The sequence below is a fragment of the Balaenoptera borealis genome, assembly GCF_965194805.1.
Source record: "Balaenoptera borealis genome assembly, chromosome: 13".
In the NCBI taxonomy this organism is placed as follows: domain Eukaryota; kingdom Metazoa; phylum Chordata; class Mammalia; order Artiodactyla; family Balaenopteridae; genus Balaenoptera; species Balaenoptera borealis.
The window spans coordinates 22,957,153-22,979,919 of NC_138870.1; the positions used below are offsets into that span (position 1 = coordinate 22,957,153).

General features: G+C 38.3%; 1 protein-coding gene across 4 annotated transcripts in view; it reads right to left on the reverse strand.

Annotated features, from left to right (window-relative positions):
• ITPR2 (inositol 1,4,5-trisphosphate receptor type 2) overlaps window positions 1–22,767 on the reverse strand; it is a 519,313-nt gene that overhangs the window by 323,828 nt on the left and 172,718 nt on the right. For 2 of the 4 annotated variants that reach the window (XM_082352040.1, XM_082352043.1), the window contains exons 20-22: window positions 19,273–19,417; window positions 17,551–17,701; window positions 2,571–2,708 (exon numbers count right to left, since the gene is read on the reverse strand). In XM_082352040.1, coding sequence (XP_082208166.1) covers window positions 2,571–2,708; window positions 17,551–17,701; window positions 19,273–19,417 — 434 coding nt within the window. The remainder of the gene's footprint in view (window positions 1–2,570; window positions 2,709–17,550; window positions 17,702–19,272; window positions 19,418–22,767) is intronic. The other 2 variants (XM_082352042.1, XM_082352041.1) reach the window with 1 other exon arrangement.

Here is a 22,767-nt window from a genome sequence, read left to right on the forward strand (position 1 = left end):
GGAGCTGTTGTAAATAAGAAAGACCTACCTTTTGCAGCAGTAAAATCTTGGTCACTCAGGTGTTCCAAGAGATCCTAGATGACCATTTGCTACAGGTACTATGAAGTTCTGAAGTTCATATAAACGATTTCTACAGTCCCTTTACGTGCTAATGTTCTACAAATCTATGATTAGGTTCCAATAAGGTGCCTTACTGTAGTTCACTGGTGGATGCTCTTGACCAGAAATTGAGGGAACTGAGGAACCTACCCCAGTGTATTAACACCTTGAGGCATTAGATTCTGAGGGTCAAACAGTATTTACAATTGGAGGAAATAACTGAGTAGAAAGAAGGTGAGGACAACCTGGTCCTCTTTAGTCATTCTCATTATTTGTGAGGTCATCTAGGTATTGATTCTCCTATTAACTCAATTTGGCAATGTCAGTAGCTCTTCCTGGCTGCCAGGAATCATTTACACCACTCCTACAGAATTCCAGAGGTTTCGGAGTCACTTTATAGCTTAGAGAATAAGAATAAACTCCACACTAAACTGTGGAAGGTGCTTCATCCATTGTGTGGCTGATACCTTTGGGAAACCAAAACCCAAAGTACTACAGACAATGCCTTTGTTTCCAATACATCCCAGAGAAATACAGATGAACCTACAGAGTCTTCTGCCTCTACTGAGTTAAATTAATTACAAAGTATAACAAAAATATTTTTATGTATCATAAATTTATGTGAGCAACCCCTGACTGAGAGAACTAGAAGGAAGTTATATAGAGTTGTTTCCTGACTTAGTGTAATATGGAAATTATGCATGCATTATACCCATTAAATCCTCCTGAAATTTATCAACCTACACAGTTAGCAAGGGAATATTTGAACCATATTATTCTGTTAAGATGGTGCACCAAATCTAAATGCTCACAGACGAGTGGATAAAAAAGATGTGGTATATATATATGCAATGGAATACTACTCAGCCATAAAAAAAGAATGAAATAATGCCATTTGCATCAGTGTGGATGGACCTAGAGATTATCGTACTAAGTGAAGTAAGTCAGAAGGAGAAAGACAAATACCATATAATATCACTTATATGTGGAATCTAAAATATGATACAAATGAATTTATTTACAAAACTGAAACAGACTCACAGACATAGAAAACAAACTTATGGTTACCAAAGGGGAAAGCCAGGGTCGGGGAAGGAGGGATAAATTAGGAGTTTGGGATTAGTAGATGCAAACTATTATATATAAAGCAGATAAACAACAAGTTCCTACTGTGTAGAACAGGGAACTAATTATATTCAATATCTACCTGTAATAAACCATAATGGAAAAGAATATAAAAAAGAATATATTACATATATGTGGGGTGTGTGTGTGTGTGTGTGTGTGTGTATATATATATATATATATATATACACATTTATAACTGAATCACTTTGCTGTACACCAGAACCTAACAAAACACTGTAAATCAACTATACATCAATTATAAAAAAGAGATGGTGCAGAGATCACGAAAAGGTATAACATTAATCACTAAAATTGTAGAAACAAAATACCAGGAAGTATTTTAACATGAACTGGCATTTGTCATGTTATCTCCCATTCATTGGAAGTTTCGAAAGCCAAATTAAAAGTTCATAAGCAATAAAAGAAAAACAATTATAAATCTGAGATGTCATGATCTAGAAAATATTTTTATCATTCAAATACATATTTATATAAAACATGTAGGTTACATACATTCATCAAATGTATGCCACTCAGTAAATATTTTTGAAAGCCAAGTATGCATGTTATGTTAGGCATGGTACAAGTCAGCTACGGAACCAGAAACAGAATGTATTTTCATAGCTTTTCTCCCCACTTCTGGCTCTCTCAGTCAATAAATTTGAATCTTTATTATTGAACTTTCTAGGTAGTAATTCTAAGAGTCATGGAGCCTTTCGTAAGTCTACTAGGAAAAACAGACATAAAAAATTTCAACACCAACAAGAAAAAGTCACCAACATATATTTGGAATATTAGGGTCTCTAAATATTTTTGTCCTTCAAATGCATGCATATTTATATAAGGCATGGCACATAAATTCATCCTAGTGATAAGTGAGTTATGAAAGTATATATGAAATACAGAAGTAGCTCATAGCAAGGTGTCCTAGAGGATAAAATTGTTTCATATTACTGGGGAAACAGCAAGAGACAGAACTAGAGACGTCTAATGCAGATTATGAAGACCTGTGGGCACCAACTTAGGGAACTGGGTTGTTACTCTCTAAGAGATGATGACCACTAGTAGGAGGTAGAGTATGTGATTCAGAAGGATCCTTACGTGGGAATGTGGAGAAAAAGCCAAAAACAGAGTCAGGGAGACCAGCAGGGAGTGAAAAGGAACATCCAACTTCAAGATATTTAAGTGGTAACAGTTTTAAGACTTGTGTTTCAAACTTTGTTGCTGAGACAATCCCAACAACGGTTCATGAAGGCGAGATTCTTGGCTTAATTTTTTTTTTTTTTGGATCTGACTTGTGAAATCACCTCAAGTTAAATCAAAACTCTTTAATAAACACCCACTGTTTCGTGTTAAAGTTTCTTGGGAAACTTGGAAAAAGTAGAAAGCAGAGTCCCTGCAGACGAAGAAGTCATCTGTACAGAAAGTAGTGTAACAGCAGAAAGCACATCCGTGGCAGGGCTTTTGGTTTTTGTGAAGAACTAGAGAAAGAGAAAAAGAAAAAGAAAGCTGAATTCAAAATTTGGCTCAGCAAGCTACAGGCTGTATGGTCTCAGGGCAAGTATTTACCCTCTGTAAGAGCACATTTCCTGGGCAAAATGTGACCATAATACCAACTTGCTGGATTGTGAGAAGGATTACAGATAAAAATATGCAAGATTTTGATGTGTGATAGGCGTTAAATATAAATACTAGATTCCCTTGTGAAGTAATCCTCTGTCAAATGTGTGGCCTGGCAAATGGTGGACACTCACTGTTAACTATATAATAGACATATTACATAGTTATTCTCTGCCTATTTTTATACCTTCATTTGATTTTTTAAAGGGACGTGATCTAGCGTAGATCATGTGTTTGAGAACCTCTTGATATAGAGAGAGAAGACTAAGCCAAGAGGGGGAAAACAAGTCCTCCCAGGCACCTTTGATAACTAAGAGAAAACCTGACAGTTATAGGCACTTTTTCTAAAACTTCTAAAAGCTTAAGGAGGAAAAAACTATATAATAAAAGTGTAAAAGACACTATACATTAAGCCAGAAAGGACTTAGAGGTACAGTCAGCACAGCACAAAGCTGGTAGGAGAACCAGACTCAGAAGATCAGAATATCACAGAAATCTTCCTTCACATCCGAAGAAAAGGATTCCATAAAACACTTGCTGCCCGGAGTAGATTTCTGATGCCAGTGATTCTGGGGCATTTGGAAGTAGGTAGCCTCTAGAAATTTTTTTCATATCTAGAACTTTGTTGTGCATTTAAATGTCTTAATGTTGTTTTTATTTGTCTCCCTAACCTCTACCTTCTGTAAGATCTGAATCATTTGTATTTTTCTTCCTAATCTGTATTTCCTATGAGATCTTAATCTTGACCTAACGTTTTTCCAATCACGGTACTTTTCTGGAAAATATCTGTGGTGGATGCTGTGACGGTCCTGCCCAGATTCCCTTTCAGGAATGAAGGACTATTGCCTCAGCTGCTGGGAGTGCCACTTGGGGGACAGCCCTCAAAAGTCAGCCCTCTGGGGATCGGCTGGTCTGAAAACAGCTGCCTCAAGCAAGACCACACCCCATTCCAGGGCGGCATGAAAACTCAGCCCCCTCACTCCAATGAGAGGGAACTCTGAAAGGACATCCCAATCTCAGACCACCCAGAGGCTCCCCACCAAGACCGCAACACAACCCAATTTCTCGCTTGGCCCAGGCCCGCTTCTTTCCCTTCCATTCCACCAGGGTTGATGCTAAGAGCTCTCCCTAATAAGCCTCCTGCGTGCTAATCTCTGTTCAGAGTCTGCTTCCTGGGGAACACAACCTGCACTAAGGACCTCCAGAGCTCCTGGGCAGTTGTTGTCAGGAGAAGACTCTCCAGGCGTGATGAGGACAAAACACTCATCGGACACAGGGCACACACACAGAGGACAAGAGAAACCCATCACTGTGGATAGGATTGCGCACGTGTCCCTGCCGCCTCTTTGAGGCTCCAGCTCCCTTTACTAGGAGCATATGATGTGGATGGGGAGAAGGTGTGGGCAGAAGGGAGAAGAAGCAGACGGGAGCAAGCAGGTGTGAAGAATGAGACCCAGAGCGGATGAGACAGATCTGCCTGAAGGCAAGGGACAGGCTGGAAGCAGAGATGAGGCAGGACCATCTAAAAGAAGCATCGCGAGGGGCAGAATGGTGGTGAGAAAAATTAAGTCCCGAAGTCCAGGAAAGAGATGTTCAAATGATGACTGGTCACTGTGGCATCTTCCTCCGGCAAGCCAACCTGCCTGACAGTTCTGAGCACTGTGAGCTGTGCTGTGAACTTATGCCCTTTATACCGACCTGGAAGGAGCTCAGTCTGATGAAACATTGACAGGGGCTGAAGGGACATTAGAGAGAGTCCTTAAAATGAAGCTGCCTGGACCTTTGCTACCTGCTGTTCGGTGATGGTCACTGTACTAAGCCTCATTTCTGTTCTTTCTCATCCTCCATCTCCACATATACACGTCCTCGGAGTCCCAACTTGCACACAGGTAAGCCTTTCTTGCTTGCTTACTTGCTTGCTTTTTTGGATACTCGATATTTTAAGTGAACTAAGGCTCCTGGTTTCAAGGCATTGTAGCTGGTGTCTTTACAAACAGCAATCACAGCTCTTAACCAGGAGTCATGCTTCATGGATATTTGCTAAAAGGAGTGTTTTGCAACACACATTAAAAAGAACACCATTGAGTGAGCGAATGAGAATTACATACTAATCTTCGAAGGATCCCAGTTTTGAACTGAAAGAGACTGCAAAGATCACATTTAGATTAACCTCCTGATTTTATAAAGGAAGAAACTATTTTCTGGCAGACTTTTTGCTGCAAATATTTTCTTCCTTTCCCACCCATATAACACTATTAAAAAATGTCTCTGCTCCACCTCCCATCTCAATTTCCCTTCTCCTTTTAAAAAGCAACTATGCTGCCAGGAAAAGCATTTCAAGGTGGATCATGTGAAGTCCCAGCCAAGGCAAAAAAAAAAAAAAAAAGTTAAATTGAAGAAGCAGCTGGTTCTTTGCCACTAGATGGGGAGGTAGCACGCCTTCATTCTCCTCCCCCGATCTTCTGGGGCAAGGGGTACTACTGGACATTTGTGTATCCAAGGTGCCTCTACTACCCTCCCTCCTTATCTCTTCCTTACCCTGGGTTGGGCCCATAGGGCTACGTGAGTCACCAGTGCAGCTGGAATCCTTTTAGGGCAGGAGGATAATTTCAGGCTGCTGTGGTTACCTGTATTTTATTCTCTAAGACCAAAGGCACTTCAGCTCCCACCCTGAAACCTCAAAGGAAAGGAAATCCTAAAAGTAAATGGAATTTCCATCGATTTTTTTTTTTGGTGATTTCCTTTTTTCAATATTATAACATATATGCCAAAAAAAAAAGATTATTTGGTTACCGACTGGGAACAGGCCAACCTTTCAGGGCTTGACTACAGAAACTCCCAAGAACTTGGAGCTGTGAAAAAGCAAAATGGTAGAAGATGAAAGGAAACTATTCGGCTCTATTTGACATTTTGGCAGTTTTCTGATCTATTGTCTTTTCAAACCGGTGAGTTCAAGGGTTGGGGGGCAATTGTGAGAAGAAATGACATAGTGACCTAGACACCCAAATGAGCCCAAGTCTTACTCAATGGTTAGACTGTATTGCTCCATTTTGGAGGTTTAAATTTGAACCCCAGTTCCATTCAAACAACAAACAGATAAATGAAAGGATATTGACAGGATAACTAAATAACAAATTAGACTTAAACCATTTCCAGACTGTGTCAAGTTCTATACTCTGCTCAAAAGGAGATGATACTCTCACCTTTCCGAGTTAACACGTTATGTTGCTCTTAGGAGAATGTATAAGTAGGATTCACATTTGTCCCAACCATTTAAATGACTCTCTAGTAGAACAAAATACACCCACGCACCTGTAATAAGTGATCTTAATTAATCACATTAGTATGGGCATACCTCAGAGATACTGCAGGTTCATTTCCAGACCAACACAGCAAATCATATATCGCAATAAAAATGAGTCGCAGGAAGTTTTTTTGGTTTCCCAGTGCATATAAAAGTTATGTTTACACCATGGTTTAGTCTATTAAGTGTACAACAGCATTATGTGTAAAAAAAAAAAAAAAACAACAATGTACACACCTTAACTTAAAAAATATTTTAATGCTAAAAATTGCTAACCATCTGGATAGTTTATTTTCTTTTAACGTCAAAGAAGGTCAGTGTCTACCCATGTTCAAACACTGCATGACATGTCTGTCCTAATAATAGTTGAGTCTTTTCACAGAGTGTATTCACAATAACATGTCATTTGATAAATTCATAAATGTAAGAATAAATGAATAAATGAAATTACCTTAATCATAAAAAAAAATGCTAACCATCATCTGAGCCCTCACTGAATTATAATCTGTAGGCTGGTGGAGGCTCTTGCCTCAGTGTTGATGGCTGCTGACTGATCAGGGTGGGGTTTGGTGGCAGTTCAGGTGGCCGTGGCAGTTTCTCAAAATAGGACAACAATGAAGTCTGCTGCATCGATCTTCTTTTCATGAACAATTTCTCTGTAGCTGTTTGACAGTATTTTAACCACAGTAGAACTTCTTTCAAATGTGGAGCCAATCCCCTCAAACCCTGCCACTGCTTTACCAACTCAGTTTACATAATATTCTAAACCCTTTGTTGTCATCCCAACAATCTTCACAGCATCTTCACCAGGAGCAGATTGCATCTCAAGAAACCACTTTCTTCGCTCATAAGAAACAACTCCTCAGTTGTTCAAGTTTTAACTTGAGATTATAGCAATTCAGTGACATCTTCAGGCTCCACTTCTAATTCTAGTTCTCTTGCTACTTAATACCACATCTGCAGTTACTTCCTCCACTGAAGTTTTGAACCCCTCAAAGTCATCCCTGAGGGCTGGAATCAACTTCTTCCAAACTCCTGTTAATGTTGATATTTTGACCTCTTCTCATGAATCACAAATGTTCTTAATGACATCTAGAATGAGAAGTCTTTCCAGAAGGTTTTCTATTTACTCTGCCCAGGTCCATCAGAAGAATCACTACCTAAGCCAGCTAGAGTCTTATAAAATGTATTTCTTAAATAATAAGACTTGAAAGTCAAAATTATTCCCTGATCCATGGGCTGCAGAATGGATGCTGTGTTAGCAGGCAGGGAAACAACATTAATCTGGCTGTATGTCTCCATCAGAGCTCTTGCGTGACCAGGTGCACTGTCAATGAGCAGTAATATTCTGGAAGAAATCTTTTTGTCTGAGCAGTAGGTCTCAACAGTGGGCTTAAAATATTCAGTAAACCATGTTGTAAGCAGATGTGCTGACATCCAGGATTTGTTGTTGCATTTATAGAGCACAGGCAAAGTAGAGTTAGCATAATTCTGAAGGGCCCTAGGATTTTCAGAAGGGTAAATGAGCACTGGCTTCAACTCAAAGTCACCAGCTGCTTTAGCCCCCAACAAGAGTTAGCCTGTCCTTTGCAGCTTTGAAGACAGGCATTGACTTCTCCTCTCTAGCTATGAAAGTCCTAGATGGCATCTTCTTCAAATAGAAGGCTGTTTTGTCTACACTGAAAATCTGTTGTTTAGTGTAGCCACCTTCATGAATTATCTGAGCTAGGTCTTCTGGATAATTTGCTGCAGCTTCTACCTTAGCACTTGCTGCTTAACCTTGCACTTTTATGTTATGGAGATGGTTTCTTCCCTTAAACCCCATGAACCAACCTCTGCTAGCTTCAAACTTGTCTCCTGCGGTTTCCTCACCTCTCTCAGCCTTCAGAGAACTGAAGACAGTTAGGGTTTTGCTCTGGATTAGGCTTTGGCTTAAAGAAATGTTGTGGCTGCTTTGATCTTCTATCCAGATCACTACAACTTTCTCCATATCAGCAATAAGGCTGTTTCCCTTTCTTACCCTTCATATGTTCACTGGAGTAGCACTTTTAACTTCCTTCAAGAACCTTCCTTTTGCTTTCACTGCTTGGCTAACTGGTGCAAGAGGCCTAGCTTTTAGTGTATCTTGGCTTTCAACATGCTTTCCTCACTAAGCTTAATCATTTCTAGCTTTTGATGTAAAGTGAGAGACGTGCAACTCTTCCTTTCACTTGAACACATAGAGGCCACTGTATGGTTATTAACTGGCCTAATTTCAATATTGCTGTGTCTCAGGGAATAGGGAGGCCCAAGGAGAGAAGGAGAGATGGGGAATGGCAGGTTGGTGGAGCAGTCAGAACACACACAACATTTATTGATTAAGTTGGCCGGCTTATGTGGACGTGGCTAGTGGTGGCCAAAAACAATTACAAGAGCAACATCAAAGATCACAGATCATCATGACAAACATATTAATAATGAAAAAGTTTGAAATATTGTGAGAATTACCAAAATGTGACACAGAGACACAAAGTGAACAAATGCTGTTGGGAAAATGGCTCCAGCAGACTTGCTGGACTCAGGGGTGACACAAACCTTCCATTTGTAAAAAACGCAATATGTGTGAAACGCAATAAAGCTAAGTGCAATAAAAGGAGGTATGCCTGTAGTAGTATCAATCCTTGGATTGTGTATCTTCAGCAAGCATAAAGAGAGACGCATAATTTTTTAAATGAAATGTACTTTCACAAATATACTGAAAATATACAGTTTATACGGCATTTGCTTTTAACTTCTAAACATAACAAAGAAGAGCACTGCGTGACATAATCCTTTGACCCAAAAGATCAATTACACTGAATGGTGCCTGTGAATTCTAAATCACTGAGAGTAAATGATAGGTATTAGGCAAAGCACACTGACTGAACAACATAGCCTGCTGGGAGTGAATACATTTATTTGAAAACAATATTTCTTTTCTTAAGTGAGTACATAGTGAATGAAAAGTTGTTGATAGTTCTGAAGACGAGAATCTTCTGCCTCACTACAGTAAAGGCCAGGGCACTGCCAGCTCCTTTTGTCTCCGTGTGAGTGTGCCTGGATAATTTTCTGAATGGACCACCTCTAGGGCACGAAAATGAGAAGCTGCTTCTGAACCTATCAATTTCTGCTGAGCATGCCAACTAAAAAGCCACCGTGACGGTGAGCAGACACAGCCTGGGAGCTAGACCCAGACTCCCAACCAGCTCTAGGATGAGGACGACTCCCAGTGACGCAAAGGGCTGCACTGCGACCAAGGACCCAGAAGAGGAAAACTTCTGTAATTGCCACTTTCCAAGGCAGCCATCCCCATTGCCTCAAACACGAATCACTGGCATCTAAGCCTACAGGATTTCCCAGAAAAACACACGAATGCTGTGTGCACACCCTATTTAAGACAGGCGCCACTGAGGCCGGCGTGGAATTGAACTCCGGGAACCGTAAGCCTTCATCTTCTCCACACACCTCCCTCTTCTTCCACTCCCCTGGGTCTGACCTGCCAAACAATGACCAGACACACTTCTCTCAATGTCCAACCCCAACTGTGCTGGAGCAGAATTCTTAAGTGGTAAGTCGATCAAAAGGATAAAAAAAGACATAGTTCTATTGCACAGGATTTTCCAGACACAGTATGAGAAAAGAAAGCTGTTATCATTTACTTGAAAGAGCTGGCCAGTCTGGCAACAGTGCTTATAAAATTACCTCCTATTTTTAAAAAATTGTGTTTTGCAAATGACTGCCAAAATAAAGTTTCACTAAAAATAAGAAAATATAATAAAACACTTATAATATAAAAGAGCCAAGATGGTGCTACACCGGGTATTATACTGTGGCAATATTGCTACGGCTCCCTGACTTGTCCTTTAGAATAACAATTCTTTTTTCTCCAGGTACTTCCCGTAATCTGGGATTTCCTCTCTGGCATCAGCCTCAGTCTCACCCTGTACCACAGGAATTTTTCCCAGGCCTGACAATCCTGTCTCCACATTTGGAAATTCCAGAAATGTGTCCTCTCTTGCTTATTTTGCTAAGAATTTGTAGAGTCTAATAGGCCTTCTTTAGGAATTTATAGCTTAATAGAACTCAGCTATAATAACACATCTCCTAGAAGAGTTGCAAGATAATGCTCTAAGTTTGAAATGTCATCTTACATATAATAAATCATTTTCCTATTTGGCTAATTACTTAAGTCATTAATTTTTCTGTTTTGAAATACTTTCGAATTTATGGAGTTACAAGAATAGTACAAAGAACACCCATAACACCCCATAACACCCTCTGCCCAGATTCACAAATTCTGCCACATTTACATCCTCTCTCTCTCTGTACACACACACACACACACACACACATACACACACACACACACACACACACACACACACCTTTCCCGCACTCTTTGAGAGTTAGTTCCAGACATCATGACCTTTTTAACTCTCAATTCTTCAGCACGTATTTGCTAAAAACAAGTACATTCTCTTACATAACTACAGTACAGTACAATTATAAAATTCAGGAAATCTGATACAACACTACAACCTAATGTACAATCCATATTCAAATTTTACCAATTGTGCCAATAATGTCTTCTGTAGATAATAATTTTCCTGATCCAAAACCACATATTATACTTAGTTGTCATGTCTCTTTAATCTCCTTTATTCTGTAACAGTTTCTCAAACTTTATCTTTCATAACACTGACATTTTCGAACTGTTCAAGCCAGTTGTTCTATAAAATACCCCCGCAATTTGTACCTGTCTGATATTTCTTCATGATTAGATGGAGATTATGAATTTTTGTCAGGAATACTAAATAGGCAATGTTGTGTCCTTCTCAGTACGTCACATCTAGAGGTACATGATGTTGCTTTGACCCAATTTTATTATTTTTTATTTTAAAAATTTATTTTCAACTCTGTATTTTGTGTACTTAGCTTAAAGAATACCTATAAGACTGAGCCCCTACAGAAGTGTTAACTTAAAACAAATTTACGGACCAAAATTCTAACCTCAGTAACAATTTTTCTAAAATATTAGTTCATCAGACTAATAAATAATTGAGTGGTGCAAAAGATAGGAAGACTAATTCCTTGCACTTCAATTCTTAGCAATGCTACTAACTTACTAATGAATCTTAGGCAAATTAATTAATCTCCCTGATTATGGTTTTCTATATTGGTACTTTTTTACAAAACAGTGTGGAATCCAGGCACAATTCCATTACATTCACATACTGGCAATATTTATGAGCAAACAATGTATCCCTGTGAGGTACATTCTTTCTTTTCTATTTTATATAATGTAAATAAAGCCACATATTCACTTTTTCAACTGTACCTCAAGGCAACATTGACAAAAAGTATAGTACTTTTTTTTTTTTGTCTTGCAAGTATAGTTATGCTCCAAAGAAATCTAAAGAGTGTTTTACTATAAAAGTATTGTCCTCCCATATGTATGCAAGATAATGATATTAAATAAACATTTAGTGCTAGTAAAAGCAAAAATGATTCCTTGAGAAGGACTTTTAGAGTTGAGAGAAATGAAGAAAGCTCACTATAACAAATTCTCTCAGAGGTATCTTGTGTAGTATAATCATCACTGTTATCAAATTGTGCTTAACAACAAACTATATTTTCTCACAGTTTACATTATGTATGCAATAATAGGAATGTATAAAAGAAATAATTTACCCTCTGATTTGCAAATATCAAGAGAAGGGATCTTAAACTATAGTCCTTAAATTCAAATTAATTTCAATGCACCAAGAACCAGAATAACAGATTTCTAGGGTATTTACTACTAAACATTCTTTCAAATTCCAAAAATCTAGGCAAAATCCACAAACCCTTTCCACAGATTAGGAAAATGCAATTCCCCAAATAAAGAGACACCATTCTACACACCACACGAGTCGAGTCTCAAAAGGAAGAGACCTCTGAGCCTCGGTTCATGCAGGACACATACAGGTATTTCTTACAACACAGCAAGAAGTTTCTTAGAGAATTATAATGGGCTGATAAAAACTATCATGAATCACCTTTTATACTGGAATAGAACTATGGTGTTTCATATTTATTTAATGGAGTAACACTGTGTGTCATGGCTAAGCACAAGTCACTCTACATGGAAAGTAGTCCATGGAAAACCACTCAGCACATACAGTACTCAATGAACAGCAGCTATCTAGGAAATATATCATATAAGCCAACAAACAATTACAATTACTTTTCATTTGGCCTCCAAGACAACGTATTCTCCTGGTTTTCCTCTTTACTCACTGGTTCTCTGTCCCAGTCTCTTTTGCAGTTCAATCTTGTTGTTCAATGTTGGTGCATCCAGGATTGTTGTTGTTCAATGTTGGTGCATCCAGGATTCAGTCTTTAGACGTCATTTCTTCCCAATCAACAATCACTCCTTAAGTGATCATATTCATGTCTCCTATGCACCAATTCTCACGTTCATATTTCTACCCTGACAATACCCTAAGTTCATCCACATATCCAACTGTCACCATAACATCCCCAACTGGATGCCTAACAGTCATTTCACACCTGATGTGCCCAAATAGAAATCCTGATTGTCCCTACAACCCCACTTATCCGCTTGTCTTTCTCACCTCAATAAATAGTACCACATTCATCCAACTGCTTTCAAAACCCAGGAATAACCTTTGACTCTCTTCTTTCTTTCCCATTTCACATCCAAGTCCTATGAGTCAGGACAGTACCATTCCAAATTCATCCACTTCTACCACTTCTATTCTAGTCAACACCATCTTCCAATCCTGCCATGGCCTCCTTTCTATGGTCTTTCTAACATTTATGTCCACATACATGTTCACTACTGTCCACACAGCAGCCAAAGTTATCAAATCATATTGATCCCTTCTCAAAACCCTCTGAAGGTGCCCATCAAACTTAGAGCACAATTCAAATTCAAGGGTCTACAAGTCTCTACAGTCTGAGCTTCTCCAGCCTTTTCTCCTGTATTCTCCCTTCCCTCACTTTACCTCAGCCAAAATGGCCTTCCTGCTGCTCCTCACACATAACAAGCTGACTCTGCCTCAGGGCAGTCTTCCCTGATGCATGTAGGCCTCTGCTCAGACATCAGAGAGGTTGTTCAATGCAAACAAAAACTAGCTAGAAATGCAAACCAAAACTACAATGAGGTATCACCTCACACCAGTCAGAATGACCATCATCATAAAGTCTACATATAATAAATGCTGGAGAGGCTGTGGAGAAAAGGGAACGCTCCTACACTGTTGGTGGGAATGTAAATTGATACAGCCACTAGGGAGAACAGTATGGAGGTTCCTTAAAAAACTAAAAATAGAATTATCATATGACCCAGCAATCCCACTCCTGGGCATATACCCAGAGAAAACCATAATTCGAAAAGATACATGCACCCCAATGTTCATAGCAGCACTATTTACAATAGCCAAGACATGGAAGCAACCTAAATGTCCATCAACAGATGACTGGATAAAGAAGATATGGTACATATATACAATGGAATATTACTCAGACATAAAGAAGAACGTAATATTGCCATTTGCAGCAATATGGATGGACCTAAAAATTATCATACTAAGTGAAGTAAGTCAGGCAAAGGCAAATATCATACGATATCACTTATATGTGGAATCTTAAAAAATGATACAAATGAACTTATATACAAACAGAAATAGTTACAGATGTAGAAAATAAACTTATGGTTACCAGGGAGTAAGGGGGGAAGGGATAAATTGGAAGATTAGGATTGACATATACACATTACTATATATAAAACAGATAACCAACAAGGTCCTACTATACACCACAAGGAACTATACTCAATATTTCACAATAACCTATAAGGGAAAAGAATCTGAAAAAAAAATAGATATATTTGTACGTATAATGGAATCACTTTGCTGTACACCTGAAACTAACACAACACCGTAAATCAACTATACTTCAATTGAAAAAAAATTCACTCTAGCTAAAAATAACTGCCCCTCCCTTCTCCATCATGCTCCATATTGTCTTACTTGATTTTTGCCCATAGTATTATCCAATGTAACAGTGTATATTCCTTTGTTTATTATCTGTCTCCCCCAATAGGGAGAGGTGAGGGATGATGCCTATTTATTAATTGTCTGTCCCCCCTAGGGCTAAGGACTCTATCTTGTTCATCATTTTTTTTCCAGTGTCTAGAATAATGTCTGGATGCAATAGTTGCTCAATAAATTCTTATTGAAAAATTAATTGTTCTCAGATAGCTGAAAGAATGATTAAGGTATCCAGAGGTGAATGGAGTTCATAAGAAAATATGAGAATTACAAAATATTGAAAAGAGTAAAAAAACATGTCTTAGAGGGCAGACACGCACAGGACAGTGGAGAGTACGTACAGGATATCAGCAAATTTTCAGAGGAATAAAATACTCTGTAGGGTATAACTCTGAAAGCAGACTATAAGCACTGAGAACAAAAGTCAAAATCAATTTCTAAGTTTTTAAAGAATGGTCTGGTGTAAAGTAAACTGGGTATTGTAAAAAGCATCATACCAGGAAGCATCTTTCCTTTCCTTTTTTCTCCATTTGCTTTCATAGTGCTTCCCTGTCCCCCTCACCACTGTGTCTGAATATATACTGTATATAATAGTTTCATTTTTCTGTGTCTTAAGTCTTGGAGATTACCATCCTACATAACCTCACCATGTAGAATTCAGGTTACCTTTTAGTTACAGAATGTTTTCTTGGATTGGAATTTTAAATCTCAGGTCTGTTCCATTGTTTTGTTTTTCTTTTTCAGGGACTCCAATTATTGATATGATGGCTCTTCTTTGCCTTTCTTCCATTTCAACCACTTTCTCATTGACCATTTTTACTTGTTTCTTTAAATCATTAACATTCTCATCACTGTTCTCCTGCCTTTCTTCAATGGTGCTTACTATACTTTCATTCAAATGTATTCTTCCTTTGATATCTTGTAATTTGGTCTGTTATTTCTAAAAATAATAATAATAAAGTCTTTTTCTTTTCTGAGTCCAATCAACTTTCTTTTCATTTCCGACTGGTTTGTGTTGGTCCATTTCTAACCTTAGTTCTTGGATTTATGATTCAAGGTGTATTTCACACATTCATGTTTCATGTTTGAAGACATTTAATTCAGTTTAGGGTATCATGTTACAATTTTCTTCTCTTTCATGATTGATGTTCAGAGAGAAATTTCCATCAACTGAAATGTTTTGATTCTGCATTCTGTTTTGATCTTACAGTCCTTTCCTAGAGATGAAGATTGATTACATTTCTGCATTTCATGGGCAAGGTGACAACATGAGCTGGTTTACAAGATCTTCAGTTCAGGAGCACCCTCTTCTGTCTGAGTCATGAAGTGCGTTTCTTTAAAGTCTGGCTTTTGTTGGGGGGCAGTGGAGGAAGAGTTATATTTTCTTCAATTTTTTTTTAATAGATCTTTATTGGAGTATAATTGCTTCACAATACTGTGTTAGTTTCTTTTATCTGGTATTCTAGATTTCCCCACCTTGCTTCTTTTTGCCTTCACCACCAAGACTCCAAAGGGTGCCTCTTCCTTACTTTTAACCTTGTTCATCCCTACAAGCATAGCTTTTCCACAACTGCTACCTGTGTACTTTCAAGTTCCTTCCTCCGTACTCAGTGCTCTTATCTACCTGGAATCTCTTTCAATATTTTCACCCTTAGGATAGACAGACTTTCTTTTTCTAAGTGTGATTTTCTTTTTTCTTTACTTTTTTTTTGGGGGCACACCATGCATCTTGCTGGATCTTAGTTCCCTGACCAGGGATTGAACCTAGGCCCCTGGAAGCGGAAGCAAGGAGTCCTAACCACTGGACCGCCCAGGAATTCTAAGGGTGATTTTTGCACAATCCCTTCCTGTCTCTACCACATGGTTTTTCCAGAACTCCCTAACTGTCCACAGAGGCTCTCAGTAGGAACAGTGAGACAGTGCCACTAAAAACTGACGTTGCTTTTCCACTTATAATAACTGAAGTTCGGACTGTCCTCTGTCTTCTAGTTCTGCTGAAGGTGAGGGATTTATGGGGTTTACTTTGCTTTTTATTGGTCTGTACAGATTTTTGGCAGATGTAGAAGGGATTGAGATTTAGGCATCACAATTAATTACTTCAGCTACTTGTTCGTTTATCATTGCTAGTCAGATATTTCTTCCCTATGTCCAAAGTTAGATTTCTGGCTTTACTGTTTGATCCTGTAGTGGATACTGTAGTGGATACATTGTGCTCCACCCGCATCACCTGTTAGAGCTGAGGCATCTATTTCCTCAGTTGCTGGGCATGATGACCGCTGTCTTCTCGAAGCCGTGCTTCTCACTAAGAGTGACCCTTGTCCAGGGGGAATTGCCTTACCCAAGGCTACACACCCCCTCTGTGATGAAGCCAGCAGTCAAGGCGGGCTAATGCGAGGATATAAAGCTCAGGCCCTTTGCCTTAATTTGTGACCACTTTGAAGGGCCAACTCAGCTCCAGAGCTCCCTGTAGGATCAGCAAAGACCTCAATCGTAACCTCACTGTGGCTCAGCTTCTCTGTCTGCCCAATCCTACCTTCCCCACTTCCTTACAGGTGTATATCTTAAATGCACTCTTCAATACCCATTCTGCAAACAATTCTATACCACAGGGTATTTTCAGAGCATCCAACTTAAAGACAATCACCATCTGAAAAAAATTTTATTGAGTTATGAGATGGGCACTGTTATAAGTGCTTTGAATATATTGTACACATTCACGTAATTCTCACATGGAGACTGTGAGGAAGATACTGGTATTTTCATCATCATATCTCAGATAAGAAAAGAAACTCTTGGAGAAGATAAGTACCTTGCCTAAGTTAATAAGTGGTCAAGGCAGGATTTGAACATAGGCATTCTGACTCAAAAGCGCATGCTCTCTTGCCCACTTTACTGTACTGCCTCTTGTGCTAGCCTTGCACTCTCTGCTTCTCTGGTGTGACCCTGAGTGTGCCCATTCTCTGCATTTTTTATGCCATGCTGTGAAGTGTAGCCAGCACATGACACACACCAGGATGACCACAAATATTAAGATGTTTTTATTTTTTAACACATAATACTTCACTAGTGGATTGACCGTAACATGAGCTGCTGAAGGTGGAATTCATTGATCTTATGAAGTTGTCTTTTAAAGCTTTTCATTAAAAACAGAGAAGAATGTTTGTAAATCCAGCCTCTGGTCACTCAGTCCTATCACAGGATGACATTCCATTTGCACACATATATTAGCAGGTACATGTTAACAACCACTTCTCTATAGATTTGTTTTCTATCTCACCTCAAAGGAATACCAAAAAGGTTATAACTTTTCTCCAAAATTCTTACCTCCATCTTGAAATTTGCTTAATCTTTCAAAATATGATGACATGGGGGCCTGAACAATATCGAGGATAGCCAGAAGTGTTCTTGTTAGCCTTAGTAATTCACTGAAACTATAAAATCCAAAGTATATAAGATTCCGAGCCAAGTGGACCACCTTAATTTTAAAAAGGCAGGGAGAAGGTGAAAAAGAAAAGAGAAACATTAGGAACGGAAATTAGCATTGACTTTTTATTATCTAAGTTAGCGCAGGTATTTCTAACCTTTCTAATTCTTTAATACCTAGGAATTGAAATACCTGCGAAAGCAACCACTGAACTCCAATTTAATCAAGTTTAGAACTAAATCCAAATAAGACCAGTTCATCAACCCCATCAAAGGCCCATGTGACAAGAAGATGAGGTATCTTGTCAACAGCCAGCAAGGAAGGGACAAGACAAGATTTTAGTTCTATCAGGGTGGTTAAAAGAGGTTTACATTAGAATGATTTACCTCTTATTTAAACATTAACTTACGTCAGTAGGATACCACTTAATAAATAGTTACATTAATGAATTACTTTAATAAATGAATATTATCCATGAAATTTGTCTAGAAATATATGTTCCTTATGCCACTGTGTGGTCTCCTGGATACTATAGGACATACTAGGTGTGAGAGCCAGCTTCCAAGATGGTGCCCAATGTAGGGTCTCCTTCCACACTGCCCCAGGGTTACTCAGTGTCTCCAATAGCATACAGCAGAAGTGATGACATGACAGTTCTAAGATTAGGTTATAGGAGACTGCAACTTCCATCTTGGGCTCTCTCTTTCTCTCTCTCTAATGGTTGCTCTGGGGGAAGCCAGATGCCATACTGTATGGACACTGAGGCAGCCTATGGAAAGGCCCACACGGCAAGAAGATGAGGTGTCTAGACAATAGCTAGCAAGGAAGTATAGCCGCCAGCAACCACACAAGTGAGCTGAGAAGCAGATCATCTAACCCCAGATGACTGCAACCCCAATCAACAGGTTGTGAGACCCTGACCTCATATGAGACCCTGACCTAGAACCATCCAACTAATAAGCCCTCTCAGATTCCTGATCCACAGAAACTGCAACCCCAATCAACAGCTTGTGAGATCCTGACCTCATGAGAGACCCTGACCTAGAACCACCCAACTAATAAGCCCTCCCAGATTCCTGACCCACAGAAACTGTGAGATAATAACATGCTTGTTGCTTTGGGCTGCTAAGTTTGGGGGTAATCTGTTACACACCAGTAGGTACCTAATACCCCAGATATCATGTAATGGCATCTTCTCTCTAGTTTTGTCACTATATCCCCAAAGTGATATTATAACTGGAGGTATTTCAATTCAGTTTAATGAGGCTAAAAACATTACCTTCATGGATGAAAAAAATGTATCCAAATATTTTATAAACATGCAAAGCTGTCTTTGTTCACTAAATGCAATAAAGCTTACACAATAAATGAAACCAAAAAAATCAGAGTATCTAACAGATAACTATAAATAAAATATTTAGTATCCTATATCAGGTATAATTAAAGCATCAAATCTATCTTTTAATCAGTGGCAGAGTGAATCATATGTTCATGAATTTAACTACCTAATTACTAAAACATCCTAAATATTAGAGGGAAAAAAATCTTTGATGTTCAATGTACCTAATTTTAGACAGGGTAAATTGAAAAACCTCATGGATTAATTGTTTTAAAAAAATTACCTCAAATGTCAGTTTGTTTTTTTCTTTATCTCCAAAAGGAAAAGGTTGATTTACAACCTCTTTCAAGTATTCTTCAACAAATTCCATTGTCAGTGCAAATTTCCTCTTCATATCATTTCTGGAAGAGTCTGTTATAGAATCATATCTGGGAAGACAAAGAATTTAAAGGAAGTTAAATTGATTGTAATCATTTAAAATAGGAAAATATATATATTTTGACCTCTTAACTTCTAAACTTGGGTAAATTAATTAACCTTTCTAGATTTTGTACCCTCATCTGTAAAATGGGGCTATTTTGAAATGAAATAATACATGTAAAGCATTTAAATCAGAGTCTACCATTGTTACTCCTTTTATTAATTGTTACTCCTTTTATTAACTTGATTTCTGTTTATTGGTTTCTAGAATAACTTTTCTATTATCAAGAGTTGTCATTTTACTTTCCAAAAAGAGTATCTTGTTTGCATTTGGAATATTAACAATCCAAGTCTGAATAAAGAAATGCCTTTCCTAATATTTCATTTCAAAATTGAAGACATTTGGGGGAGGGATGGATTGGGAGTTTGGGATTAGTAGATGCAAACTATTATATATAGAATGGATAAACAACTAGGTCCTACTGTATAGAAAAAGGAACTACACCCAATATTCTGTATAAATCGTAATGGAAAAGGATACGAAAAAGAATGTATACGTATGCATAACCACTTTGCTGTATAGTAGATATTAACACAACACTGTAAATCCAATATACTTCAATAAAATAAATTTTTTAAAAAATTGAAGACATGATCAAAATCATTGAGTTCAACTGCTGAATTTAAAGTCTTCAAGAAATTTTTCCAGAGCAGAAGCAAGAAAAACTACAATCCTGCAGCCTGTGGAACAAAAAACACATTCACAGAAAGATAGACAAGATGAAAAGGCAGAGAGCTATGTATCAGATGAATGAACAAGATAAACCCCCCAGAAAAACAACTAAATGAAGTGGAGATAGGCAACCTTCTAGAAAAAGAATTCAGAATAATGATGGTGAAGATGATCCAGGACCTCGGAAAAAGAATGGAGGCAAAGATCCAGAAGATGCAAGAAATGCGTAATAAAGACCTAGAAGAATTAAAGAACAAACACACAGAGATGAACAATACAATAACTGAAATGAAAACAACACTAGAAGGAATCAATAGCAGAATAACTGAAGAAGAAGAAAGGATAAGCGACCTGGAAGAAAGAATGGTAGAATTCACTGTTGTGGAACAGACTAAAGAAAAAAGAATGAAAAGAAATGAAGACAGCCTAAGAGACCTCTGGGACAACATTACAGGCAACAACATTCGCATTATAGGGGTCCCAGAAGGAGAAGAGAGAGAGAAAGGACCACAGAAAATATTTGAAGAGATTATAGTCGAAAACGTCCCTAACATGGGAAAGGAAATAGCCACCCAAGTACAGGAAGTGCAGTGAGTGCCATACAGGATAAACCCAAGGAGAAACACGCCGAGACACATAGTAATCAAAGTGGCAAAAATTAAAGACAAAGAAAAATTATTGAAAGCAGCAAGGGAAAAACAACGAATAACATACAAGGGAACTCCCATAAGGTTAACAGCTGATTTCTCAGCAGAAACTATACAAGCCAGAAGGGAGTGGCATGATATACTTAAAGTGATGAAAGGGAAGAACCTACAACCAAGATTACTCTACCCGGCAAGGATCTCATTCAGATTCGAGGGAGAAATCAAAAGCTTTACAGACAAGCAAAAGCTAAGAGAATTCAGCACCACCAAACCAGCTCTACAACAAATGCTAGAGGAACTTCTGTAAGTGGGAAACACAAGAAAAGAAAAGGACCTACAAAAACAAACCAAAAACAATTAGGAAAATGGTCATAGGAACATACATATTGATAATTACCTTAAACGTGAATGGATTAAATGCTCCAACCAAAAGACACACGCTTGCTGAATGGATACAAAAACAAGACCCATATATATGCTGTCTACAAGAGACCCACTTCAGACCTAGGGACACATACAGACTGAAAGTGAGGGGATGGAAAAAGATATTCCATGCAAATGGAAATCAAAAGCTGGAGTAGCAATACTCATATCAGATAAAATAGACTTTAAAATAAAGAATGTTACAAGAGACAAGGAAGGACACTACATAATGATCAAGGGATCAATCCAAGAAGAAGATATAACAATTACAAATATATACGCACCCAACATAGGAGCACCTCAATACATAAGGCAACTGCTAACAGCTATAAAAGAGGAAATCGACAGTAACACAATAATAGTAGGGGACTTTAACACCTCACTTACACCAATGGACAGACCATCAAAAATGTAAATAAATAAGGAAACAGAAGCTTTAAATGACACAAAAGACCAGATAGATTTAATTGATATTTATAGGATATTCCATCCGAAAACAGGAGATTACACTTTCTCAAGTGCACACAGAACATTCTCCAGGATAGATCACATCTTGGGCCACAAATCAAGCCTCAGTAAATTTAAGAAAATTGAAATCATATCAAGCACCTTTTCTGATCACAACCCTATGAGAGTAGAAATCAATTACAGGGAAAAAAACGAAAAAAACACAAACACATGGATGCTAAACAATACGTTACTAAATAACCAAGAGATCACTGAAGAAATCAAAGAGGAAATCAAAAAATACCTAGAGACAAATGACAATGAAAACATGACAATCCAAAACCTATGGGATGCAGCAAAAGCAGTTCTAAGAGGGAAGTTTATAGCCATACAAGCCTACCTCAAGAAACAAGAAAATCTCAAGTAAACAATCTAACCTTACACCTAAAGGAACTAGAGAAAGAAGAACAAACAAAACCCAAAGTTAGCAGAAGGAAAGAAATCATAAAGATCAGAGCAGAAATAAATGAAATAGAAACAAAGAAAATAACAATGATCAATAACACTAAAACCTGGTTCTTTGAGAAGATAAACAAAATTGATAAACCATTAGCCAGACTCATCAAGAAAAAAAGGGAGAAGACTCAGATCAACAGAATTAGAAATGAAAAAGGAGAAGTTAAAACAGACACAGCAGAAATACAAAGCATCCTAAGAGACTACTACAAGCAACTCTATGCCAATAAAATGGACAACCTGGAAGAAATGGACAAATTCATAGAAAGGTATAACCTTCCAAGACTGAACCAGGAAGAAACAGAAAATATGAACAGACCAATCACAAGTAATGAAATTGAAACTGTGATTAAAAATCTTCCAACAGGGCTTCCCTGGTGGCGCAGTGGTTGAGAATCTGCCTGCCAATGCAGGGGACACAGGTTCGAGCCCTGGTCTGGGAAGATCCCACATGCCGCGGAGCAACTGGGCCCGTGAGCCACAACTACTGAGCCTGAGCGTCTGGAGCCTCTGCTCTGCAACAAGAGAGGCCGCGATAGTGAGAGGCCCGCGCACCACGATGAAGAGTGGCCCCCACTCGCCGCAACTGGAG